This window comes from Macaca thibetana, chromosome 9, assembly GCF_024542745.1.
Source record: "Macaca thibetana thibetana isolate TM-01 chromosome 9, ASM2454274v1, whole genome shotgun sequence".
Classification (NCBI taxonomy): Eukaryota; Metazoa; Chordata; class Mammalia; order Primates; family Cercopithecidae; genus Macaca; species Macaca thibetana.
Genome location: NC_065586.1, coordinates 64379857 through 64403388, shown reverse-complemented (window position 1 = coordinate 64403388; position 23532 = coordinate 64379857). Strand labels below are relative to the sequence as shown.

The following is a 23532-nucleotide window of genomic DNA, read 5'->3' as shown; positions in this document are numbered from 1 at the left end:
AAAATAGAAAAATTAGCTGAGTGTGGTGGCACATGACCATAATCCCAGCTACTCAGGAGGCTGAGGCAGGAGGATCACTTGAACCCAGAAGGTGGAGGTTGCAGGGAGCCATGATAGGGCCACTGTGCTCCAACCTGGGTGACAGAGCAAGACTCTGTCTCCAAAACAAAACAGACACAAAAACAATACAATAACCCCAAATTCCTCAACTTTTAGGTATCTAGGGAGGTTTCTGGACTAGGACTCTGAAGACTTTTAAGAAGGGGGACAATCTTGCTCTTGGGAAACTATTTTTTTTTTTTTTTTTTTAGACAGAGTCTGCCTTTGTCGCCCATGCTGGAGTACAGTGGCACAAGCTCAGCTCACTGCAACTTCTGCCTGGCAGGTTCAAGGGATTCTCCTGCCTCAGCCTCCTGAGTAGCTGGGGTTACAGGTGCATGCTGCCACACCTGGCTAATTTTTTATATTTTTGGTAGAGAAGGGGTTTCACCATGTTGGCCAGGCTGGTCTTGAACTCTTGACCTCAAGTCATCTGTCTGCCTCAGCCTCCCAAAATGCTGGGATTACAGACGTGAGCCACCACACCAGGCCATGGGAAACTAACATTAATAGATGTGTAGCTAAGTGATGAGAAGGGAGGAGTTGGAGAAGGAGTTACATGGTCCTGCCAGGGATGCCTTTGAGCCTATGCCCTCTCCCAGGGCACCCCTCCATTGTTACTCAGTAAGGAGACCAAGGACACAATGAGAGCTGCTCCCTTGGGACGAGAAGCATCAAGATAATTTCCTGCGTGGCATGTGCCTGTAGTCCCAGCTACCTGGGAGGCCGAGGCAGGAGAATTGCTTGAGCCTTGGCATTTGATTGCGGCCTGAGCAACATAGCAAGACTTTGTCTTAAGAAAAAAGAACGACGATTTTTTTTTTGTCTTGGCCATAGTCTCCCTGTCACCTAAATGATTGAGGGTGGGAATGGAAGTAGAATCAAAATAATAGGAAACTCAAAGTTGCCTGAGATCCATGAAAAAATGAGTCACTTTTAAAAAAAATGCCTTTTTTTCTGTAACATCTTTTTAAAAATCAGATGTTTTCTCATTTATATGGACTCTAAATAAAATGAAGATATCTTTTTTAAATGATAATTTTTTAGAAGTTTTATGGAAAACAAATTTTTTTGAGAGAGGTCTGGCTTTGTCACTCAGGCTACAGTACAGTGGCATGATCTGACTCACTGCGACCTCCACCTCTCTGGCTCAAGCGAGCCTCCCAACTCAGCCTCCCAAGTAACTGGGACTACAAGCATAAGCCACCATGCCCAGATGATTTGGGTGTTTTTCATAGAGTTGGGGTCTTGCCATGTTGCCCAGGCTGATTTCAAACTCCTGAGCTCAAGTGATCTGCAAACCTTGGCCTCCCAAAATGCTGGGATTACGAATGTGGGCAACTGTGCTGGCTTATTATGAAAATTCTCAAAAATATATTAAAGTAGGGAGGATAGTAGAATGAACCTTCATTTACTCATTGCTCAACTTCAGCAGTTATCAAACCACCACTATACCCTTCCCATCCCCCTCAAACTGGATTATTTAGAAGCAAATCCTAGTCATTTTATCATGCTAAACAGCAATGTTTAGCATGTACCTCTACAAGAAAATAACAAAAAGGACTTTTGATTATTTACAAATCTTAATCTTGTTTCCCTTTCATTCCTCATCTATCCGGGGGCACGGATTAGGAAGCTTGAGTTCTAACCCTGGTTTGCCACTTGCTTACAGTGTGAGCAGGGGCAAATCATTTAACCTTTCCGGACTTGGCATTTTTCTCACCTGAGTGAGGGAACTAGATGATTTGCAAGGTCCCTTCTAGTTCTAGAAATCAAAAATTCATGCAAGGGCCATCCTTGCATGAAACATACAGATTTGGTGCAGTATCTATTTACTGGTTTTTTTTTTTTTTTTTTTTTTTTTTTTTTTTTTTTTTTTGGTGCAGTGCCCAGTTCAGAGTCAAGACCCTCTCAATGAAGAGGCAAGCAAAAGGCCTAGAGGCTGCTAGTGGCGGAATCTTTAACCTGGAGCTTTAAAAAAGAAATAAGCCTTGGAGCTGCCCTTCTGTGCAGTTTCATGCTGCCTTCAGTATCTCTTCTCATAACCTCAATTTATCTTTTTTTTTTTCTTTTTTTGAGATGGAGTCTTGCTCTGTTGCCCAGGCTGGAGTGCAGTGGCACGATCTCTGCTTACTGCAAACTCTGCCGCCCAGTTTCAAGCGATTCTCCTGCCTCAGCCTCCTGAATAGCTGGTATTAGAGGTGCCTGCCACCATGTCCAGATAATGTTTTTGTATTTTTAGTAGAGACAGGGTTTCACCATGTTGTCCAGGCTAGTCTCAAACTCCTGACCTTAGGTGATCCACCTGCCTTGGCCTCCCAAAGTGCTCGTGTGAGCCACCCCGCCCTGCCGGTGACCTGTTACTTTATTAAATAACAGGAATTGATTTCTGTCATGTTCCAGGTGACTGTGAAGGAATAAGAATACTCATTTTATGGCCAAATCAACTGTGTGTGAAGTAAAGTAGGTGCATTTCAGGTTGCCTGGTAAAAGAAGGATTAAGTCTGATATAGGGTTTGTCTTTTAAAATTGTGGAAAACATGCATATCGTAGATTGAATTTTAGGGAAAGATATGGGTCCTATTGGGTTAATAGTGGAATCTTTGGGTAAGATCGTGCCCAGCCCTGAGGACTGTTGCCAACGCTTCCCTCACTGCGTATGCCATGTGCTCCTGAGGACATCCTCTTCTTGGTTTCCCACACCATCATTACAACTGGAACAAGAGACGCATAAAGAGTGAGTGGCCCAGCGTGGCTCAGCTGGTAAGTGACGGACATGGGCTTGGACCCAGGACTTCCAGCTGCTGCAGCATGTGTCCTGCTCCCCTACAGCTTGAAGTAGGGCTAGGGAAATGAAACTGGAGGACTTCTTGGAAAAAGAAACTTGATTATCAGTGTAGTGGTACGCTACGCTGAATGCTTATGAAGAGCAAATGCTTATGAATACTGCACCTGTGCTTTAAAAGTCACCATGAGCTGGGCATTGTGGCTCACGTCTGTAATCCCAGCACTTTGGAAGGCTGAGACAGGTGGATCACTTGAGGTCAGGAGTTCGAGGTCAGCTTGGCCAACCTGAAAAAAAACCCATCTCTACAACAACAAAAAAAAAGAAAGAAAGAAAGAAAGAAAGAAAGAAGGAAAGAAAGAAAGAAAGAAAAAGAAAGAAAGAAAGAAAGAAAGAAAGAAAGAAAGAAAGAAAGAAAGAAAGAAAGAAAGAAAGAAAGAAGGAAAGAAAGAAAATTAGCCAAACCTGCTTGCTTGAACCCAGGAGGTGGAGGTCCAGCCTAAGCGACAGAGAGAGAGAGAGAGGGAAAAAAAATAAAAAACAAACACCACCACCACCATGACCCAGAGAAAGAAAGAAAGAAAGAAAGAAAGAAAGAAAGAAAGAAAGAAAGAAAGAAAGAAAGAAAACAAAAAAAAAAACAATGAAGTTCCCAAATGGAAAAAGCCCCTAAAATTACCATTTTAAAGCAAAAGCCCTAATCAGCTCTGGGGATTTGTAGGAAACTCATCAAAGTTATTGATGGGAACTATTGTTTTGGTGCCAGGGTTTTCAATTGGGAGTTAGATTAAAAAGGACCAAAGATGACAGCTGATATTTCAAACTGAAACCAACGTTCCTCAGTGGAAAGCTTTCCCGGACAGTGCATTTTGGGGTTGGTTGCTGTACTTGGAGATATCCCTGGGTTGGAGGACACACTTCTGGCTGATTTGAGGGGCTTCTGAAGAGAACCAAAATGTGCACTCTTTGTGTTCTTGCACCGTGACTATTAGTCTGTGAGACTCTGTCCTTAGCAGGAAATGGTAAAGGAATCAGCAGGAAGCCTAAAACAAGGGAAGGGAAACTCCTCCCTCCTATCAAAGGCCAGGCAAGGGCGAGGATGAGAATAGAGAGTGGGGCATGTGCATTAAGCCGTCTGGGGTAGTGGTAGGGATAGACATGTTGAAATGGAGAGTGTTCGAATCTTGAAAGGAAGTAAGGAAAATGTATACGCCACAAGGGCAAGGATGTATGATAGGCTTGTATTTATTGTATAACTTTATTTTATTATATTATTTTTATTTTTTTGAAATGGAATCTCTTTCTGTCACCCAGGCTGGAGTGCAATGGCACAATCTCAACTCACTGCAACCTCTGCCTCCCAGGTTCAAGTAATTCTCCTACCCCTGCCTCCCGAGTAGCTGGGACTACAGGCGCCCGCCACCACGCCTGGCTAATTTTTTGTATTTTTAGTAGAGACAGGGTTTCACCGTGTTAGCCAGGATGGTCTTGATCTCCTGACCTCGTGATCTACCTGCCTCGGCCTCCCAAAGTGCTGGGATTACAGGCGTGGACCACAGCACCTGACCTTTATTGTATAACTTTAATATAGAGCCTTAGTCCTCCAGAAATCTGCATGATGCCCAGGGAAAATGCTGTTCCTTTATCTACATGAGGCAGAGGTTTGTGTTGTTTGCTGAGGTCCAGCAGCTCGCTGTGAGTACAATCTCTCCCTCGTTCCTGATTTCTGGCTTATTCAAGCCCAGAGGACCCAAAACTCAAGTTGAAAGTTTTGACTAGGAGAACAGATAAAAGTAGAAATGGAATCCAATCATAAGAAATGCTCAGTGTGAAGGAGAGAGGAATGCAAAAGAATTTTTCTGTTTTACCATGGTCTTTGTAACTGAAAATCGTACGTTCTTGAGATAGAGAGCCGATGATCCAATGCAAGAAACTGAGTTTAAGAAGAAACTGTTCATCTGAAATCCGACAACTCATTCTTGAAGGTTAGAGCTCAGCTTTGAAGTTTCACTTCATGAGCTTGGCTCAGTGAGATATGCTACTCCCCGGTGAAAAATAAAATGAAGATAATGTTTTATGTTGAAAGTGCTCGGTGATGAAAAGGCAGCACCTAGCTCCCTTATCTCATCAAAAATGCAGCAGATTCTCAATATTAGCAATCTCGTGTTTAGATTGTTACCTGAGGTGAAACCCTGTCTCTACTAAAAATACCTAAGGAAAGGAAAAACAAACTGTCCCAAATGCTGATTCTACTGTTTCAGTAGGGAAAAAAAATTTCTGGCAGGCAAGTGGCAAACAACAAAACTTTTGAAAAAGCAGGCCTGGGGGGAGTCCAGTACAGTTTCATAATGGGTATGAATAGTTAGTTTACTGTGTTTCCCCCCCCCCCCACAACTTTCTTTCTGGGTTTTGATGTGGATCTCTTTCTATTTGTTCAGGAAATTGTGACGTGTGTTCTGGGCAGGGTTTGAGGTTTTGGAACCTTTTCTAAAAGGGACAGAGAGCACCCTGCTACATTTCCTAATCAAGAAGTTGGCGTGCAGCCGGGAGAGCTGGAGTGAGTTGGTCATGATGCAGAAGCTACTCAAATGCAGTCGGCTCGTCCTGGCTCTTGCCCTCATCCTGGTTCTGGAATCCTCAGTTCAAGGTAAGACTCAGGAGTCTTGTTCCCCAGCCATCTTCTCTGTAAGCCCCATAGTCCATACAAGTCATTAGATTCATTTTAAGGCATAGAATGTATAATAAATATTATGGGAAAGGAGGCAAAGAAGAAGGATTTGGGGTCGCCGAACCCTTTAATATAAGTTCAGTTAAGTTTGGTACCAAGAAAAATTAAACTCGGCGGCCTGTGCATTCTTGTAAACTCTTACAATGATTGAAATGTGCTATTTTGGGATGAAAATGTGAGGTTTATACATTTTAAAAAGCTCAAGGAATCCAGAAAATGACTCCTGTGTGTGTTGCATGGAGGAGATGGCACCTTTGAGTGTTTGGGGGTTTCTGCCTACCCCTCAGTGTCTACATCAGCCCCAAGTTCTAGTGCGCTGTGACGGTGTCATCGTTATTTTAATACTGGGAGATGTTATATTCCAATTGGGGTGAATCTGACTGTGTGTATTTTTTTTTCTTCTTTTTTTTTTTAAAGATAAATTTGGTTCTTACTGAAAACTCAATTATGGTTAGACATAGCTAATGTAAACCCTCTCAGATTTTAGAGAGAAGGCCAAATAATTTGGTATTTATACTGTTGCTCAGAGAAACATCATATTCGGAAATATCTTCCTACGTTTATCTATCATTTAGTGTTGTTTAGTCAGACTTTGAAACAACTTAAAACCTCTAATGACTGAGACAATGAAAATGATAGGCTTGTAAGAAAAATACCATTTGTTCTTCTTTGGTAAATAAGGAATCATGTCTAAATAAGACAGAGATCATGGCTCGATAGAGAGATGGCTGAGCTTATAGTCGAAAAACATTAGGTTAGGCCAAATGGTAAGGGAAATGTTGAGTCACAATGACACACATTTTCTAGATTTGTTTCGTCAAAGCGACTTTTGGTTGTCATGATCTTGCTTCCGGTGGAGATGAAATCTTACAGATGATCGCAGAGACATTCATTTTATGTTAGAAATTTATAAAATAATTTTCTTCTAGTTATGCTAATACTGAAAAAAGAGGAAGTAATGTTTCTGGAACTTTATTAATCTATGTATTTTAAAAATATAAAACGTTGTCAGTTTTAGGGAACAGGCTTCCCTGGGATATTTTGGGGAATATCTTCAGCTTGATGAAGTAATTCCCAAATAACCATGTGGTCTGACAAGATCGAGAGTAATGAGTTCCATACTTTAGTACAGTCTTGAGTGGCTAGATGGTGCTGAGCATACCCTAACCAGAGATACGTAAGTCTTTATGTTTTCAAAATTTCCCAGAAACGTGAATTTCCCACTAAGATTCATTAAGGAAAACTAGAATGAAAACAAAAACTTTCCTTGCACAGTATTTATTAGAAAGAAATGAAGAAGACCAGGCGTGATGGCTCACACCTGTAATCCCAGCACTTTGGGAGGCCAAGGCAGGCGGATCATGAGGTCAGGAGTTCGAAACCACCCTGGCCAACATAGTGAAACCCCATCTCTACTAAAATTACAAAAAAAATTAGCCTGGTGTGGTGGCACGCACCTGTCATCCCAGCTACTTAGGAGGCTGAGGCTCAATTGCTTGAACCTGGGAGGCAGAGGTTGCAGTGAGCTGAGATCACACCACTGTACTCCAGCCCGGGTGACAGTGCAAGACTCTGTCAGAAAGAAAGAAAGAGAGGAAGAGAGAAAGAGAGAGAAAGGAAAGAAAGAAAGGGAAAGAAAGAAAGAAAATAATTCATTATGAAATTGTATAGAATACTAGCATTTATACCATGACCTCATAGGTTTAGCTCTTTGTTAGAAAAGGAAACCATAGAAAGAGACAAGGGAGAAACTGACAAACTAGGGTGTTTCTGAAAAAAGGCTCTTGGTATCGGGCTCAAGGGCCTGTGCCCACATCTGAGCGTGCAGGGAAATAGATGTCCCTGACTGGCTGCACGTGTGAGTGACTGCAGCACGAGGCTGTGATGTGAAGAGTCGTGACACCATTTCCTCATACCTCCACGCAATGCCAGATATTATTCGACAACATTCTTCCTGTCTTGTAAAAAGTGTTTATCTAGCCCCTTGGTTTAGCTGATCAAATCAGCTAGGCTTTTGGCTTGCTTTTACTGAGCATATTCAAAACCATTTCAGGTTACTATAATGGTTTGCTCAGGTTGCCATAACAAAGTACCACGGACTGAGTAGCTTAAACAACAGAAGTTTATTTCCTCACAGTTCTGAAAATGGGAGTCCAAGATCAAGGTGCTGGCAGGGTCGGTCGCATTCTGAGGACTCTCTCCTTGGCTTATAGATGGCACCTTCTCCCTTGTCTGCACATGGTCTTTCCTCCATGCATCCGTGTCTTTTTTTTTTTTTTTTTTTTTTTTTGAGACGGAGTCTCGCTCTGTCACCCAGGCTGGAGTGCAGTGGCCGGATCTCAGCTCACCGCAAGCTCCGCCTCCCAGGTTTACGCCATTCTCCTGCCTCAGCCTCCCGAGTAGCTGGGACTACAGGCGCCTGCCACCTCGCCCGGCTAAGTTTTTTGTATTTTTAGTAGAGACGGGGTTTCACCGGGTTAGCCAGGATGGTCTCGATCTCCTGACCTCGTGATCCGCCCGTCTCGGCCTCCCAAAGTGCTGGGATTACAGGCTTGAGCCACCGCGCCCGGCCGCATCCGTGTCTTAATACCGTCTTCTTAGAAGGTTACCAGACATTGGATCAAGGCCACCCTAATGGCCTCATCTTAACTAACTGTATCTGCAGTGACCCTATTTCTGAACAATTTCACATTGTGGGATTCTGTGGGTTAGAACTTCAACATATGAATTTGATGGTGGTATATTTTTACTATTAGTCAAACCCAAGTAAAGATGTGGCGTAAGATTGTGTCTACCGAGCACAAAGAAATGGAAATTTGGGGATGTGTGGGTAACGCTGGAGAGCACAGATGACTAATCTATCTCCAGGGGATTTGATGAGGCCTGTGAATCCTACACTCTTATTGCCTCTCTTTTCCAATATACCCATAAAGAAAAAAAAAATGGAATATCCATGAACAGGTGCAGCCAAGGGGGCCAGGCCCCCATGTGTCCACTGTATACTGTCTCCTAGCTCACAGGAACGATATTGATCCACTCATTGTGCTGCTGTTTGTAAAGTGATTTCACATCCATTCTCTGGTAATTATCAACACATTCCCTGTGAGGAGGAATTAGCATTAGCTATAGAGGAGAAAACTGGATCTGACATTTCTCATCTCATTTGCTCTATACAGCAACCTCTTGCAAAAAATTTGTGAGTCATGCCCAAGACCCATTACAACTCATTAACAACTGAACTGGTCGTCTAATTTCAAGGTCAGAATTAACTTTCTACTGCAGCTCATGGATTAGAGGTTTTCTTTATTTAAACAAACAAACAAACAAACAAAAAATCCTTTGACTGTAGCCCTTGCTATAATATTTCCCACTGAACTGAGGGAGAAATTGAAAGTAAACTTAGGAGCTTTTTATAGCTTGTCAAACCGTGCAAGAGTTGGGGAAGCTTATCCGTCCTGTGGAATTGATAGACCAGGAGGAAGTCACTCCGGCTTAGATAATGCTACCATTCTGAATGAATCAAATGGTCTTCTTTTCCCCTTCATGGTAGTTGCTGCTTAAGTTTCTCTAACATGCCTGCAGTAAGTTTCCATTAAGAATAGGAAATTAGGCCCGGTGCAATGGCTCACGTCTATAGTCTTAGCACTTTGGGAGAACGAGGAAGGTGGATTACTTGAGGTCAGGAGTTAAAGACCAGCCTGGCCAACATGGTGAAACCCCCGTCTCTACTAAAAATACAAAAATTAGCTGGACATGGTGGTATGCACCTGCAATCCCAGCTACTCAAGAGGCTGAGGCAGGAGAACCACTTGAACCTGGGAGGTGGAGGTTGCAGTGAGCCAAGATCATGTCACTGCACTCCAGCCTGGGCGATAGACTGAGACTCCGTCTCAAAAAACAAAAAAAAAAATTAGTACATTGTGATTGTGTTGGGGGAAAAGTTAGTGCCATAATATAAAAAGGTATGGACTATTGGAGAAAGTTGTTTGCTTTGGTAACATTTACTCATAGAAAGTATGAGGATTCAGGGTGGTGGGGGAGGTGGGCAGTGAGGGATAGGATTCAAATAAAAACCATTCTTTCCCTTGGAATCCACCTCACAATTAACCAACAAATCCCATCAGTGGGCCTTTTAGGAAGATAACATTTCTGTCCATGAGCATACCCACTGTAATCACAAGACATTTATCTCAAGCAAGATAGAGTCAAGATACTCTCACAACCACAGGGGCTGGAACTGCAAATTTTCACATCCTGCCAACGCCCTTGAATAGCTATGTCAAGAATTTAGTGTGTGTAACTTGTTCTTTATTTTAAAGTACATTTAACATCATCGGCCCCGAATTAGATAGACTTTTGGAGTGGGAATCCTTCTACTTTTGATTTATTTATAAAATTTTAAAATAGCTTTGTTGAGATGGTGTTCACATACCATACAATTCACCCATTAAAAATGTTTGATTCAATGATTAGGCCAGGTGTGGTGGCTGATGCTTGTAATTCCAACACTTTGGGAGCCCAAGGCAGGTGGATCACTTGAGGTCAGGAGTTTGAGACCAGTCTGGCCAACATGGCGAGAACTTGTCTCTACTAAAAATACAAAAATTAACTGGGCGTGGTGGCGTGCACCTGTAATTCCAGCTACTTGCGAGACTGAGGCAGGAGAATCACTTGAACCTGGGAGGCGGAGGTTGCAGTTAGCTGAGATTGCATCACTGCGCTCCAGCCTGGATGATGGAGTAAGACTGTCTCAAAAAAAAAAAAAAAAAAGTGTTCCATTCAGTGTTGTTTAGTATGTTCAGAGTCATGCAGCCATCACTATAATTGCTTTTAGAACATTTTCATCACCCCCAAGAAGAAAGACTTCATTACGATTTTTAATTAGCTGAGATTCTGAACTCTGGGGGAATTTTGTATTCTAGAAATATTTTTTACTAATTTGCTACAGTTGCATTTGTCATGCTGGTGAAAAGATTGGTCTTTCACCTGGATGCTTTCTCATTAAGCATTATTTTTCTGTTTAGCTTCCTATGTAAGCAATTTTCTCAGCTTGATATTCAGTGTGTCAGTGGCTTGCAGAAGGACTGCCTAGGCCTGCTCTGTCCAGTATGGTAGCCACAAGTCACTTGTGGCTACTGAACACTTGAAATGTGGTGAGGCCAAATTGGGACATGCTGTGAATGCAAAATATACACGATTTGGAAGCCTTTGTAAGAAGAAAAGAATGCAAAATATCCCATTAATAACTTTTATATTGATGATATGTTAAAGGACAATATTTGAATATATTTTTAGGTTAAACAAAATGTATTACAATTAATTTCACCTGTTACTTTTTACTTTTAAAAATATGGCCGCTAGAACATTGAAAACTCTATGTGGTTTGCTTTATGTTTCTATTGGACAGAGCTGGTCTAGACAGCATAAGGTGTGAAGACACCGCCCTCTGCTGGAGAGGATGCTGGATTTTTATTTCACCTACAGGAAGAGACGTATAAGTAGCAATTAGATGCCAAATTAATGCTACCTCAGGAAAGAATCAAAAGGAAAGAAAGAGGGGAACTAGGCCAGGCGTGGAGGCTCACGCCTGTAATCCCAGCACTTTGGGAGGCTGAGGCAAGCGGATCACGAAGTCAGGAGATCGAGACCATCCTGGCTAACTCCGTCTCTACTAAAAATGCAAAAAATTAGCTGGGCATGGTGACACGCGCCTGTAATCCCAGCTACTCGGGAGCCTGAGGCAGAAGAATAGCTTGAACTCAGGTGGCGGAAGTTGCAGTGAGCTGAAATGTGCCACGGCACTCCAGCCTGGGCAACAGAGCCAGACTCTATCTCAAAATAAAAAGAAATAAAAAAAAAAAAAAAAAGAAAGAAAGAAAAAAAAAGAAAGAAAGAAAGTCCATAAATTGAGAATCCTAGAGATACTAAATGGTAGAATAGGAATTTGAATTTAAATTTATAAGATGTTCACTATCAGAGATTATAGGCCATTGTGGTCCTCCTTCTCATGAGAGAAACTAGCAGTGAAGAGCTCTGACTACGTGCTAGGTACTACTCTAAGAACCTAACATTTGTATCTCATTATTAGCTCTATTACTGCTCCATCCTACAGATGAGAAAATTGAGGCACAGGGAGTTTAAGTTGGCCAAGATCACACAGCCAGTAAGGAGCAGACATTGAAAAGTAATTTTGCCTGCCTTATTCCCAGCCTCCAGGCAGTGGCAGAGCTAACTCATTTTGGACAAACAGCTCTCCCAGACCAGACATTGTAAGCTATACTCAGGAATCACAGGAAAGATTATGATAGAATAATATATAGTTACGAAGAAAAGAAAGAAAATCCAATGGGAGAATATTTACTGTTTTCTATATTAAAGTGTTTAATGTTTATGTTTTTAGAGGAATATAGTTTATTATAGCAATTTAGAAAACAAAATGAGAAAAAAAAAAAAAAACAAAGATTCTGCCACCAGTTATTTTTGTGTATTTCCTTCCATTTCCCCCCCATGTCTATTTATATAATTGAAACTTTTATTCACACAAAGTGGTATTCTGATTTTCTCAGTTATTTTTATTTATTTTTAATTTTGTAAATTTTTTCTTGTGAGATAGTCTGCTCTGTCACCCAGGCTTGGGTGCAGTCGTGCAATCTTGGCTCACTGTGACCTCCCAGGCTTAAGCAATCCTCTTAAGCAGCTGGGACTATAGGTGCATGCTACCACATCCAGCTAATTTTTAAAATCTTTTTTTTTTTTTTTTTTTGGCAGAGATGGGAGTCTACCTATGTTGCCCAGCCTGGTATTGAACTCCTCGGCTCAAGTGATCCTCCCACCTCAGTCTCCCAAAGTGCTGGGACTTCAGGCGTGAGCTATCATACCCAGCCTAATTTTTACTTTTATTTGATTTAAAAAAAAAAAAAAAAAAGGTATTGCCCTACCCGCCTCTCACCCTCTCACTCATTTTTAAGTATAGATTTTTCTACAATGCCACATCATCTTTTCCATAAAAAGTACTTTTGACTGGGCGTGGTGGCTCATGCCTGTAATCCCAGCACTTTGGGAGACCGAGGTGGGTGGATCACCTGAGGTCAGAAGTTCGAGACCAGCCTGGCCAACATGATGAAACCGTGTCCCTACTAAAACTACAAAAGTTAGCCGGGTGTGATTGTGGGCACCTGTCATCCCAGCTACTCAGGAGGCTAAGGCAGGAGAATCGCTTGAACCTGGGAGGCAGAGGTTGCAGTGAGCCGAGATTGCACCACTGCACTCGAGCCTGGGTAACAGAGCGAGACTCCATTAAAAAAAAAAAAAAAAAAAAAAAAAAAAAAAAAGGACTTTTCTTCATTTGGTTAGTATTCTCTTATGAGTTGATGCCTTGTAATTTATCTGAGTGTTTTCCATTATTTTGTGGTGAGCTTTAAAACCACCCTTCCTGCCTTTCAAGAATCCTAGACATGCCCCTTCTTGCTAGGTAATTATTAGTTGCACTTATTAGAATAAAGTGTATGCTTGGAGTGGGGAGGAGATGAACTTTTTGAAGGGCGGTGAAGTATTTCTCGCCACCAGGCCTTTGTCTTTGCTAAATTGAGGAAGGAAGATTTTATTTCATTAGCTAACAAAGAACCTCCTATATAGGCCAGGCACAGCGGCTCACGCCTGTAATCCTTGCACTTTCAGAGGCTGAGGTGGGTGGATTGCCTGAGCTCAGGAGTTTGAGGCCAACTTGGGCAACATGGTGAAACCCCATCTCTACTAAAAATACAAAAAATTAGCTGGGCGTGGTGGTGAGCACCTGTAATCCCAGTTACTTCAGAGGGTGAAGCAGAAAAATTGCTTGAACTCGGGAGGCGGAGGCTGCCATGACCCGAGATTGTGCCACTGCACTCCAGCCTGGGCAACAGAGAAAGACTCTCTCTCAATAAAATAAAACAAAATAAGATAAATAAATAAATAAATAAATAAATCTCCTATATAACCTTATAACATCAGATTTGGAACCTTTTCCGTAGAAATGAAATTCAGAAGAAGCTGAGACTCAGATATTCCAAGCTGCCTGGGCCTCTGTGGATAGAGGAAACTTGTTCTTGTGAAATCTGAGTGCAAAGACACAGGACAAATTGTTATCTACTTTTCATTCCTAAGGATCCTGTATGGCCCTAAAACACAAGAACTAGAATTCTGTAATACCACGGGTACCACACAGTGTGTTCCTTCCCCTTTCTGAACCTGATTTGACTCATCTCTATGAAAAGATGTGGGCTTTGGGGTCAGATGTGGGTTGGAATCCTGGATTCTTTACTTAGAGCCTGTGTGGCTGCAATTTTCTTTTGTGTAAAATTGAGATAATAGTACAAAAGTAACAACAGTTAATATTATCAAGTGTTTACTGTGTGCCTGGCACTGTGTTAAATTCTTTACGTTTATTTTCTCGTTTAATTTTTGTGATAGATTTATGGCACTATTAGTATCTTCATATTACAGTAAGGGTTCAGAGAAGTTAAGGTTTCATAACGAGTCAGCAGAGCTGGGACTTCCCTCCAGGCAGCTGATTCCAAGGCCTATTCTAACTTTAAACTCTGCTACTTTTTGGAATGTAGTAAGAAGGACGATTTATATAAAACACTGGCACGTAGTAGGTGCTGCTGTTATATGAATGGGCGTAAAATCTGTCTACATTTTGCCTTTTACCAAATTTAGAATCTATTTAGTTAAAACCTTCTTAGGGCAGGCTGGGTGCAGTGGCTCATGCCTGTAATCTCAGCACTCTGGGAGGCCAAGGCAGGAGGATTGCTTGAGCCCAGGCATTTGAGACCAACCTGGGCACAGAGTGAGACCCCATCTCTCCAAACAAAACAAAACAAAACAAAAACAAAAAACAAAACAAACCAAAACTAGTTGGGCATGGTGGTGCGCCTGTAGTCGCAGTTACTCAGGAGGCTGGGGTGGGAGAATGGCTTGAGCCCAGGAGTTGAAGGTTGCAGTGAGCTATGATCACAGTACTGCACTCCAGCTTGGGCAGCAGAGTGAGACCCTGTCTTGAAAAAAAGCAAAAATAAAAGCTTCTTAGGACAGAGTGATTAGAAGCTGTGTAGTAGATACTTAGTAACAATGTGGGTTCCTTGTTGGGCAGGTTATCCAGCCAGGTACCAATGGGTGCGCTGCAATCCAGACAGTAATTCTGCAAACTGCATTGAAGAAAAAGGACCAATGTTCGACCTACTTCCAAGTGAATCCAACAAGATCCCCCGGCTGAGGACTGACCTTTTTCCGTAAGTGGACTTTTATTTATTTATTTATTTATTTATTTATTTATTTATTTATTTATTTTTGAGACAGAGTTTCACTTTTCTTGCCCAGCTGGAGTGCAATGGTGCGATCTCAGCTCACTGCAACCTCCGCCTCCTAGGTTCAAGTGATTCTCCTGCTTCAGCCTCCCGAGCAACTGGGATTTCAGGCGCCCGCCACCATGCCCAGCTGAATTTTTTTTTTTTTTTGAGATGGAATCTCACTCTGTCGCCCAGGCTGGAGTGCAGTGGCTTATTCTCGGCTCACTGCAAGCTCCACCTCCTGGGTTCACGCCATTCTCCCGCCTCAGCCTCCAGAGTAGCTGGGACTACAGGAACCTGCCACCACTCTCAGCTAATTTTTTTGTATTTTTAGTAGAGATGGGGTTTCACCTTATTAGCCAGGATGGTCTCAATCTCCTGACCTAGTGATCTGCCTGCCTTGACCTCCCAAAATGCTGGGATTACAGGCATAAGCCACCGCGCCCAGCCTAATTTTTTGTATTTTTAGTGGAGATGGGGTTTCATCATCTTGGCCAGGCTGGTCTCGAACTCCTGACCTCAGGTGATCCACTCGCCTCGGCCTCCCAAAGTATTGAGATTAGAAGCATGAGCCACCATGCCTGGCCTTTTCTCTAATTTTAAAGTGTCCATAATTTCACAACCTCTTGGCACAGATGTGGGAGTGTTTTTCTTCAAGCTGTCCAGAGTGTTTCGATTCAAGCTCTTGCTTTGGTAGTTTGGCTCTCTGCAGTACATAGTAAAACTGTACTGTATACACTGGCATATGACATGTGCGAGTATACATGATTCACCTGTTTTTGAAAGTTTTTTTGTGGATGGTAGACAGGAGCATTGAGGGCTTTTCATCAACAGGTATTGAAAATGATTGAACATTGTTTTATTTGTGTAAACAGAACACACTACATATTAAAATCCAATAATTAACTGAATGGATAAGCAAAATGTGATATAAGTATACAAAGGAATATTATTGGGTCATAAAAAGAATGAAGTACTGACACATGCTACAACATAGATAAACCTTGGAAACATTATGCAGAGTGAAGGAAGGCCAGACACAAAAAGCCACATATTGTATGATTCAATTTAGATGAAATGTCCAGAATAGAGGCAAATCCCTAGAGGCAGGAAGCAGATTAGTGGGTTCCAGGGGCTGGGGAAAGGGAGGAATAAGGAGTGACTGCTAATAGGTATGAGGTTTTTTCTTGGAGGAGGTGATTAAAGTGTTCTTCTGCCAGGGGTGGAGGCTCATGCCTGTAATCCCAGCACTTTGGGAGGCCAAGGCGGGAGAATTGTTTGAGCCCAGGAGTTTGAGACCAGCCTGGGCAACATAGTGAGACCCTATTTCTATTTCAAATACATTGTTTATATTAAAAAATGTTCTTCAATTAGATGGTAATTATTTTTTAAAATGGCCAGGTGCAGAGGCTCATGCCTATAATCCCAGCACCTTGGGAGGCTGAGGTGGGAGGATCCCTTGAGCCCAGGAGGTTTGGGACCAGCCTGGGCAATACAGCAAGACCCCGTCTCTACAAAAAATACAAAAATTAGCCAGGCATGGTGATGTGCACTTGTGGTCCCAGCTACTCGGGAGGCTGAGGTGGGAGAATCTCTTGAGCCTAGGTTGAGCCTGCAGTGAACCCTATTTATGCCATTGCACTCCAGCCTGGGCAACACAGTGAGACCCTGTCTCAAAAAAAAAAAAAAATTAGGGAAAGGAAGAATAATTGGCCATGACTTGTAAAACAAAAATCAAATCTCTTCTTGATCAGATAAAACTTGCTTTAAACTTGCAAAAAAGACCTGATATAAATTCATGAGTAACAAAAATTGAATTATATTAGAAACCATTAATTCAATGAATACTAAAGCTATATAGGATGCAGCAAAATATATATACTAAGAAAAGGATTATCATAAAAGTTTTAATCTCCAGGCTCAAATCTAGAAAATCATTATCCTCAAAGCCAGGTGGTTCATCGTGCTCCAAACCAGGTACATTTCACATCACTTTGGGATCCTGGTGACTTCCTCTTTTTTTTTTTTTTTGAGACAGGATCTTCTCTGTCACCCAGGATGGAGTGCAGTGGTGTGATCATAGCTCACTGCAGCCTCGAACTCCTCAAGTGATCTTCCTGCCTCAGCCTCCCTAGTAACTGGGACCACAGGCACAGAGCACCATGCCCAGCTAATTAAAAAAATTTTTTTTTTTTTGTAGAGATGGGGGTCTCTGTATGTTTCCTAGGCTGGTCATGTACTCCTAAGCTCAAGCAGTTCCCACCTCAGCATCCCAAAGTGCTGGAATTACAGGCATGAGCCACCATTCCCAGCGCTGGTGACTTTCTCCATCACTGGTATTCACTGCATTAGTGATTACATCATTACAGTCTTCAATATGCAACTTTGTACTTTGTAGTCCTACTCCTGCATTCATACTTTAAGGTCTCAGCATTAAGTTTGAATGTAATATTACAGCATCCTCCATTATTTTAAGTCATTGGTTTCAATACTAATTCATTTAAATCTAAAATGTTAGGCTGCAGTGGCTCATGCCTGTAATCCCCCCAGTTTGGGAGACTGAGGTGGGAGGATCACTTGAGGCCAATAATTTGATACCAGCCTGGGCAACACGGCAAGACCCCATCTCTGTTTAAAAATTAGTGGCCAGGCACTATGGCTCACGCCTGTAATCCCAACACTTTGGGAGGCCAAGGCAGATTGCTTGAGGTCAGGAGTTGGAGACCAGCCTGGCCAACATGGCGGAAACCCATTTCTACTAAAAATACAAAAATTAGCTGGGCATGGTGGCACGCCTGTAATCCCAGCTATTAAGAGGCTGAGGCAGGCAGATTGGGAGGCCAAGGCAGGCAGATTGCAGGCAGATTGCTTTGAGACCAGCCTGGGTAACATGGAGAAACCCTGTCTCTACAGAAAAATACAAAAATTAGCCAAACATGGAGAAACTTCGTCTCTACAGAAAAATACAAAAACTAGCCAGGCATGCCTGTGGTCCCAGTGACTCGGGAGGCTGAGGTGGGAGGATTGCTTGATCCTGAGAGGTCAAGGCTGAAGTGAGCCGTGGTGTGGCACTGCACTCCAGCCAGGGTGACAGAGTAAAACCTTGTCTCAAAATAAATAAATACATTTAAAATGAATAAATACAATTAAAACTAAAATTAAAAAATAAAACAAAATGTTAAGAGAATAGCTCAAATTCTCCAAAAGAACGCTTGCACACCGTTCCTCCTCTGCTCAAATCTCTATTTTCCTTCCTCAAAGCCAGTAACTTTGCTTCTCACCCTGACCCTGTGCTTTCCTTCCCGTCATTGCGAAAGAATGGTCCTTGCTTCTGTGCCGATCCCAAGCCCTTTTGCCCTCGGATCCTCCTGTCCTCCCCTGGCCCTGCTCTGTACTAGCTGTGGGGTGGGAGGAGAACTGACCCCTGGGGTCTGCATTTCTCAGGCTCCCAGGGCTGTGGCTGACTTTGGCCGATGGGAGGCAAGGAAGAGAGATTGAGAGCTTGGGAGGAAGGGAGAGAGGCATGTTTCTTCTCCTTACTCCCTGCCTTGGGTGGCACCTTGGGCAGGACTGTGTTTCGCCCATGGCCTCAGCTCCCACCAGATGCCTCTAGTCCCCGGGCTCAGGAAATAGACAACCTCCTTCCACTATAGCTGTAGCCCAAAGAGGGCAGTATTTCTTTTCTTTTCTTCTTTCTTTCTTTCTCTTTTCTTTCTTTCTTTCTTTCTTTCTTTCTTTCTTTCTTTCTTTCTTTCTTTCTTTCTTTCTTTCTTTCTTTCTTTCTTTCTTTCTTTCTCTCTCTCTTTCTTTCTCTCTCTCTCTCTCTTTCTTTCTTTCTTTCTTCTTTCTTTCTTTCTTTCTTTCTTTCTTTTCCTTCTTTCCTTCTTTCCTTCTTTCTTTCTTTTTTTCAGAGTCTCACTCTTGTTACCCAGGCTGGAATGCAGTGGTGCGATCTTGGCTCACTGCCACCTCTGCCTCCCAGGTTCAAGCTATTCACCTGCCTCAGCCTCCTGAGTAGCTGGGATTACAGGCGTGCCACTATGCCCAGCTAATTTTGTATTTTTGGTAGAGATGGGATTTTGCCATGTTGACCAGGCTGGTCTTGAACTTCTGACGTCAATTGATCTGCCTGCCTCAGTCTCCCCAAGTGTTGGGATTACAGGCATGAGCCACTGCGCCCAGCCGAGGGAAATATTTTCTTGCTATTGCTAATCTCTGGGTTACCTCGCTATTCCCCATTTGGCTTTACTTCTCCTCCATCACCTGTATGAGGAATTCCCTCTGTGTTAAATATCTGGAGAAGTTTCCTGATTGGACCCTGGCTGTTGCAGCTTCCAAGGCCACCTCTTTTTATGGCCAGTATCCTTTTCCCATGCATCTTCTCCAGGACTTCCATTCTGCAGTTATCTCTCCGAACCCAGTGTCTTCTTCCCATCAGTATCTTAGTATACTTCTTCCCATCAGTATCTCAGTACTTTAGTATCTCCTATGTTCAGGCAACATCTCTCCTTTGACTCTGTGTCCTCTCCAGCAGTTGCCCTTCTCTGCACCTCTTCACAATAACATCTCCTGAAAGGGCCACCCATGCCTGCTCCCTCCTTTCCTCACCCCCTCTGCAGCTAGAATTCTGTTCCTACACTCCACCCTGGTTGACAAAGTCACTGATTACTTCTCTATTTTCAGCTTACTTGACCCTTAATTGCCTTCAAAAATGGCTGACTGTGCCATGCATGTAATCCCAGCACTTTGGGAGGCCAAGGCAGGAGGATCACTTGAGCTCAGGAGTTCAAGACGAGCCTGCCTGGGCAACACAGTGAGACCCTATCTACAAAAAATAGAAAAATTAGCCGGGCATGGTGACTCACGCCTGTGGTCCCAGCTACAAAGGAAGCTGAGGTGGGAGGACGGCTTGAGTTCGGGAGGGTGAGGCTGCAGTGAGCCATGATCATGCCACTGCACTCCAGCCCACACAACAGAAGAAGGCCCTTTCTTTTACAAGAAAAAAAAAAATTGTTGACCCCTCCCTTGAAATGCTTTTGTCTTGGGGCTTACATGCCCTGCCTTATCCTGTTTCTTCCTACTTCTCTGGTTGTGCTTTTTCCTCTGCTCAATATTTAACATGTTGGTGTGACCCTGGCTGTGGCCTGGTCCCCCTTCTCTATCTACATGTTTTCTGTCGATGACCTCCATTGGTTCCAAGGGTTTAACTACCAAATCTGTGTTTCCAGCTCTGACACCCCAGGCTAAAGTAGCCACCTGGTCACTCTCTATTACATTAGTCAATTTCATTTATCTGTACCACCTACGATTTTCCTGATTCATTTATTCACTGATTGTCTGTCTTCGCCACTAAAATAAAAACTTCTTGAGCAGGAGCTTCATTGGTCTGCCTCTGTTCTATCCCAGGCCCTCAAAACAAGGACCAGATGTTCAACAAATATTTATTGAATGTGTACATGAATTAAAACTCTAATTGGTTATATGCTGGTGGTTTATTATTTTCATGGAGGAAATGACTTGTAAGCTGTGACACTCAGCTTTTGTCTCTGATCCTTCGTTATCCTATTCTGTCACCGAGGGCTGTCGTCATTGCTTGGACCATTTTGTGCTCTTTGAATTTCTAATCATCACAGTCAACCCAGAAGGCAGCCTTACCTTTCAGCACTCTTCAGCTGAATGAATGCAAGTTGGAGACAGGGTCATTTTTTGATAGGAAATTGAATGTTTATATGCTGGTATATATATAAAGCTTAGCTTCTTACAAAGAATTTCTCAAAAGTGAGCTTTTTGAAGCACTGTAAATTATTAGAACTTTTATGGAAATTTTAATTTAGGAAAAAATGTCATCTGTCTGGGCTGACTTAGTTGTTAGTTGTTCGTCCTTTCTTTTTTTTTTTGGTGGAGGGTACGGAGTTTTGCTCTCGTAGCCCAGACTGGAGTGCAGTGGCACGATCTCGGCTCACTGCAACCTCCGCCTCCCAGGTTCAAGCGATTCTCCTGCTTCAGCCTCTTAAGTAGCTGGGATTACAGGCATGCACCACCATGCCCGGCTAATTTTTTTATTGTTAGTAGAAACGGGGTGTCACCATGTTGGCCAAGCTGGTCTTAAAACCCTCACCTCAGGTGATCCACCTGCCTCAGTCTCCCAAAGTGCTAGGATTACAGGCGTGAGCCACCTCACCTGGCAGTTTGTCCTCCCTTTAGAGAGAAAGAGGTCTTTTTTTGAGACGGTCTTGCTCTGTTGCCCAGGCTGGAGTGCAATGGCGCGATCTTGGCTCACTGCAACCTCTGCCTCCCTGGTTCAAGCGATTCTGTCACCACAGCCTTCTGAGTAGCTGGGATTACAAGCGTGCGCCACCACGCCTGGTTAATTTTTGTATTTTCAGTACAGACGGGGTTTCACCATGTTAGTCAGGCTGGTTTCGAGCTCCTGACCTCAATTGATCACCTACCTTGGCCTCCCAAAGTGCTTGGATTACAAGCATGAGCCACCACACCCGGCTAAGAGGCCTTCTTTTAAAAATGATTTATTAGGCCGGGTGCAGTGGCTCACGCCTGTAATCCCAGGACTTTGGGAGGCTGAGGTGGGTGGTTCACAAGGTCAGGAGTTTAAGACCAGCCTGGCCAATATGGTGAAACCCCATCTCTACTAAAAATACAAAAATTAGCCGGGTGTGGTGGCGCACACCTGTAGTCCCAGCTACTTGGGAGGCTGAGGCAGGAGAATCACTTGAACCTGGGAGGCGGAGGTTGCAGTGAGCCGAGATGGCACCACTGCACTCCAGCCTGGGCAACAGAGCAAGACTCTGTCTCCAAAAATAAAAATTAAAAAAATAAAAATAAAAATGATTTCTTAAGTAAATTTCAAAGATAGAATGTATATGCTAGTGATAACAAAATTAACACTGTTTATCTGCAATAGGTAGATGTGGAGTTGATCGGTGCAATAAGTATAGGCAAACACATAGGAACATTTGACCTGTTTTTTTGTTGGTTTTAAAACATTGAATAATTTGGAAGCTTTTAAATCTCTTAATTTAAGCAACTAGATCACTCTATTTATCTCCTTATCTTTAAAAAAAACTGTTAAAATTATCTTTCCCACATATCAAACTCTACTGTTTTTTTTCCCCATTTTTCTTTCATACTTCAGAAAGACAAGAATCCAGGACTTGAATCGTATCTTCCCACTTTCTGAGGACTATTCTGGATCAGGTTCCGGCTCCGGCTCTGGATCAGGTTCCGGCTCCGGCTCTGGATCAGGATCTGGGAGTGGCTTCGTAACTGAAATGGAACAAGATTACCAACCAGTAGATGAAAGTGATGCTTTCCATGACAACCTTAGGTCTCTTGACAGGAATCTGCCCTCAGACAGCCAGGACTTGGGTCAACATGGATTAGAAGAGGATTTTATGATATAAAAGAGAATTTTCCCACCTTGACACCAGGCAATGTATTTAGCATATTTTGCGTACCATGGTTAGATGATCAACCTTGGGACAAAGGATTTTATAGACATTTTTAAACATCTGAAAAAGAAGCTTAAGTTTTATCATCCTTTTTTTCTCATGAATTCTTAAAGGATTATGCTTTAATGCTGTTATCTATCTTATTGTTCTTGAAAATACCTGCATTTTTTGGTATCATATTCAGCCAACATCATTATGAAATTAATTAGATTCCCATGGCCATAAAATGGCTTTAAAGAATATATTTTTTAAAAAAAATGGTTTGAGAAGCAAATTGGCAGGTAATATTTCGTACCTAAATTAAGAATCTGACTTGGATTGTGAATTACAGATATGCCCCTTTTCTTATAAAAACAAAACAAAAAAATAGTGAAGCACAGTGAATTTGTAGAGTGGGGGTATTTGACATATTTTACAGTGTGGAGTGTACTATATACTATTACCTTTGAATGTGTTTGCAGAGCTAGTGGACATGTTTATCTACAAGTACAATTGCTGTTACATAACACCCCAAATAACTCCCAAATTAAAGCACAGTTGTGCTCTCAATACCTCATACTGCTTTACCTTTTTTTCCTGGATATCTGCGTATTTTCAAATGTTACTATATATTAAAGCAGAAATATAACCAAAGGTTAAGTTGTCTCGGATCTCTTGTTCTAAACCCAGGAAATAGTTATTTTTGGCCAGACGTTTCTCTAGAAGTCTTATCAACAAAACAACTTTAAACGTATTCTACAGTAAACACAAGTTTTGTAACTAGAATTAAATCATACTAACTAGCAGGTGAAGAAAGCAATGATGCCTTAGCAAGAGGGTTATACCTCTCAAAGCACGTCCTCACCTGAAAGATAGTTCCATCTCTGTTCCCCTTAGTTCTGAAAAGCCTCCTTGCATTGCCGTCATGGATTCTGTGCTACACTGTCCAGATCCCAGCTTCAGAACTGAATACTTACTCAAATTAATCTCTGCTGGTGAGAGCCACCTTGCCCAAGGTCATGCTGTTTGCAGGGCAGCCTGCATCCAGTGACTGGCTGATGTGGGTATATCAAGGCCTGAACTCAGAAGGGTCATACAGATTCAAAACTCCCCACAGGGTCAGCTCAGGTTGTGCTGGGACTACTT

General features: G+C 42.5%; 1 protein-coding gene across 2 annotated transcripts; it reads left to right on the top strand.

The window, feature by feature from the left end:
* The first annotated feature begins 5322 nt into the window (after positions 1 to 5322).
* Positions 5323 to 23040, top strand: SRGN (serglycin). 2 transcript variants are annotated; one of them, XM_050805255.1, is made up of 3 exons: positions 5323 to 5531; positions 14743 to 14881; positions 22092 to 23040. In XM_050805255.1, the coding sequence occupies exons 1-3, from the start codon at positions 5453 to 5455 to the stop codon at positions 22357 to 22359; spliced, it is 486 nt and encodes a 161-aa protein (XP_050661212.1). In that variant the 5' UTR covers positions 5323 to 5452; the 3' UTR covers positions 22360 to 23040. The 2 variants fall into 2 exon arrangements, with proteins under 2 accessions (XP_050661212.1, XP_050661213.1); XM_050805256.1 differs by lacking the exon at positions 14743 to 14881 and having other exon boundaries at positions 5473 to 5531.
* The last annotated feature ends 492 nt before the right edge of the window (positions 23041 to 23532 follow it).

Excerpts from the sequence above, each read along its gene's own strand:
- SRGN (XM_050805255.1), top strand. The coding sequence starts at position 5,453 with ATGATGCAGAAGCTACTCAAATGCAGTCGGCTCGTCCTGGCTCTTGCC. Across the intron at positions 5,532-14,742 it reads TCTGGAATCCTCAGTTCAAG|GTTATCCAGCCAGGTACCAA; the intron begins GTAAGACTCAGG and ends CTTGTTGGGCAG. Across the intron at positions 14,882-22,091 it reads CTGAGGACTGACCTTTTTCC|AAAGACAAGAATCCAGGACT; the intron begins GTAAGTGGACTT and ends TTCATACTTCAG.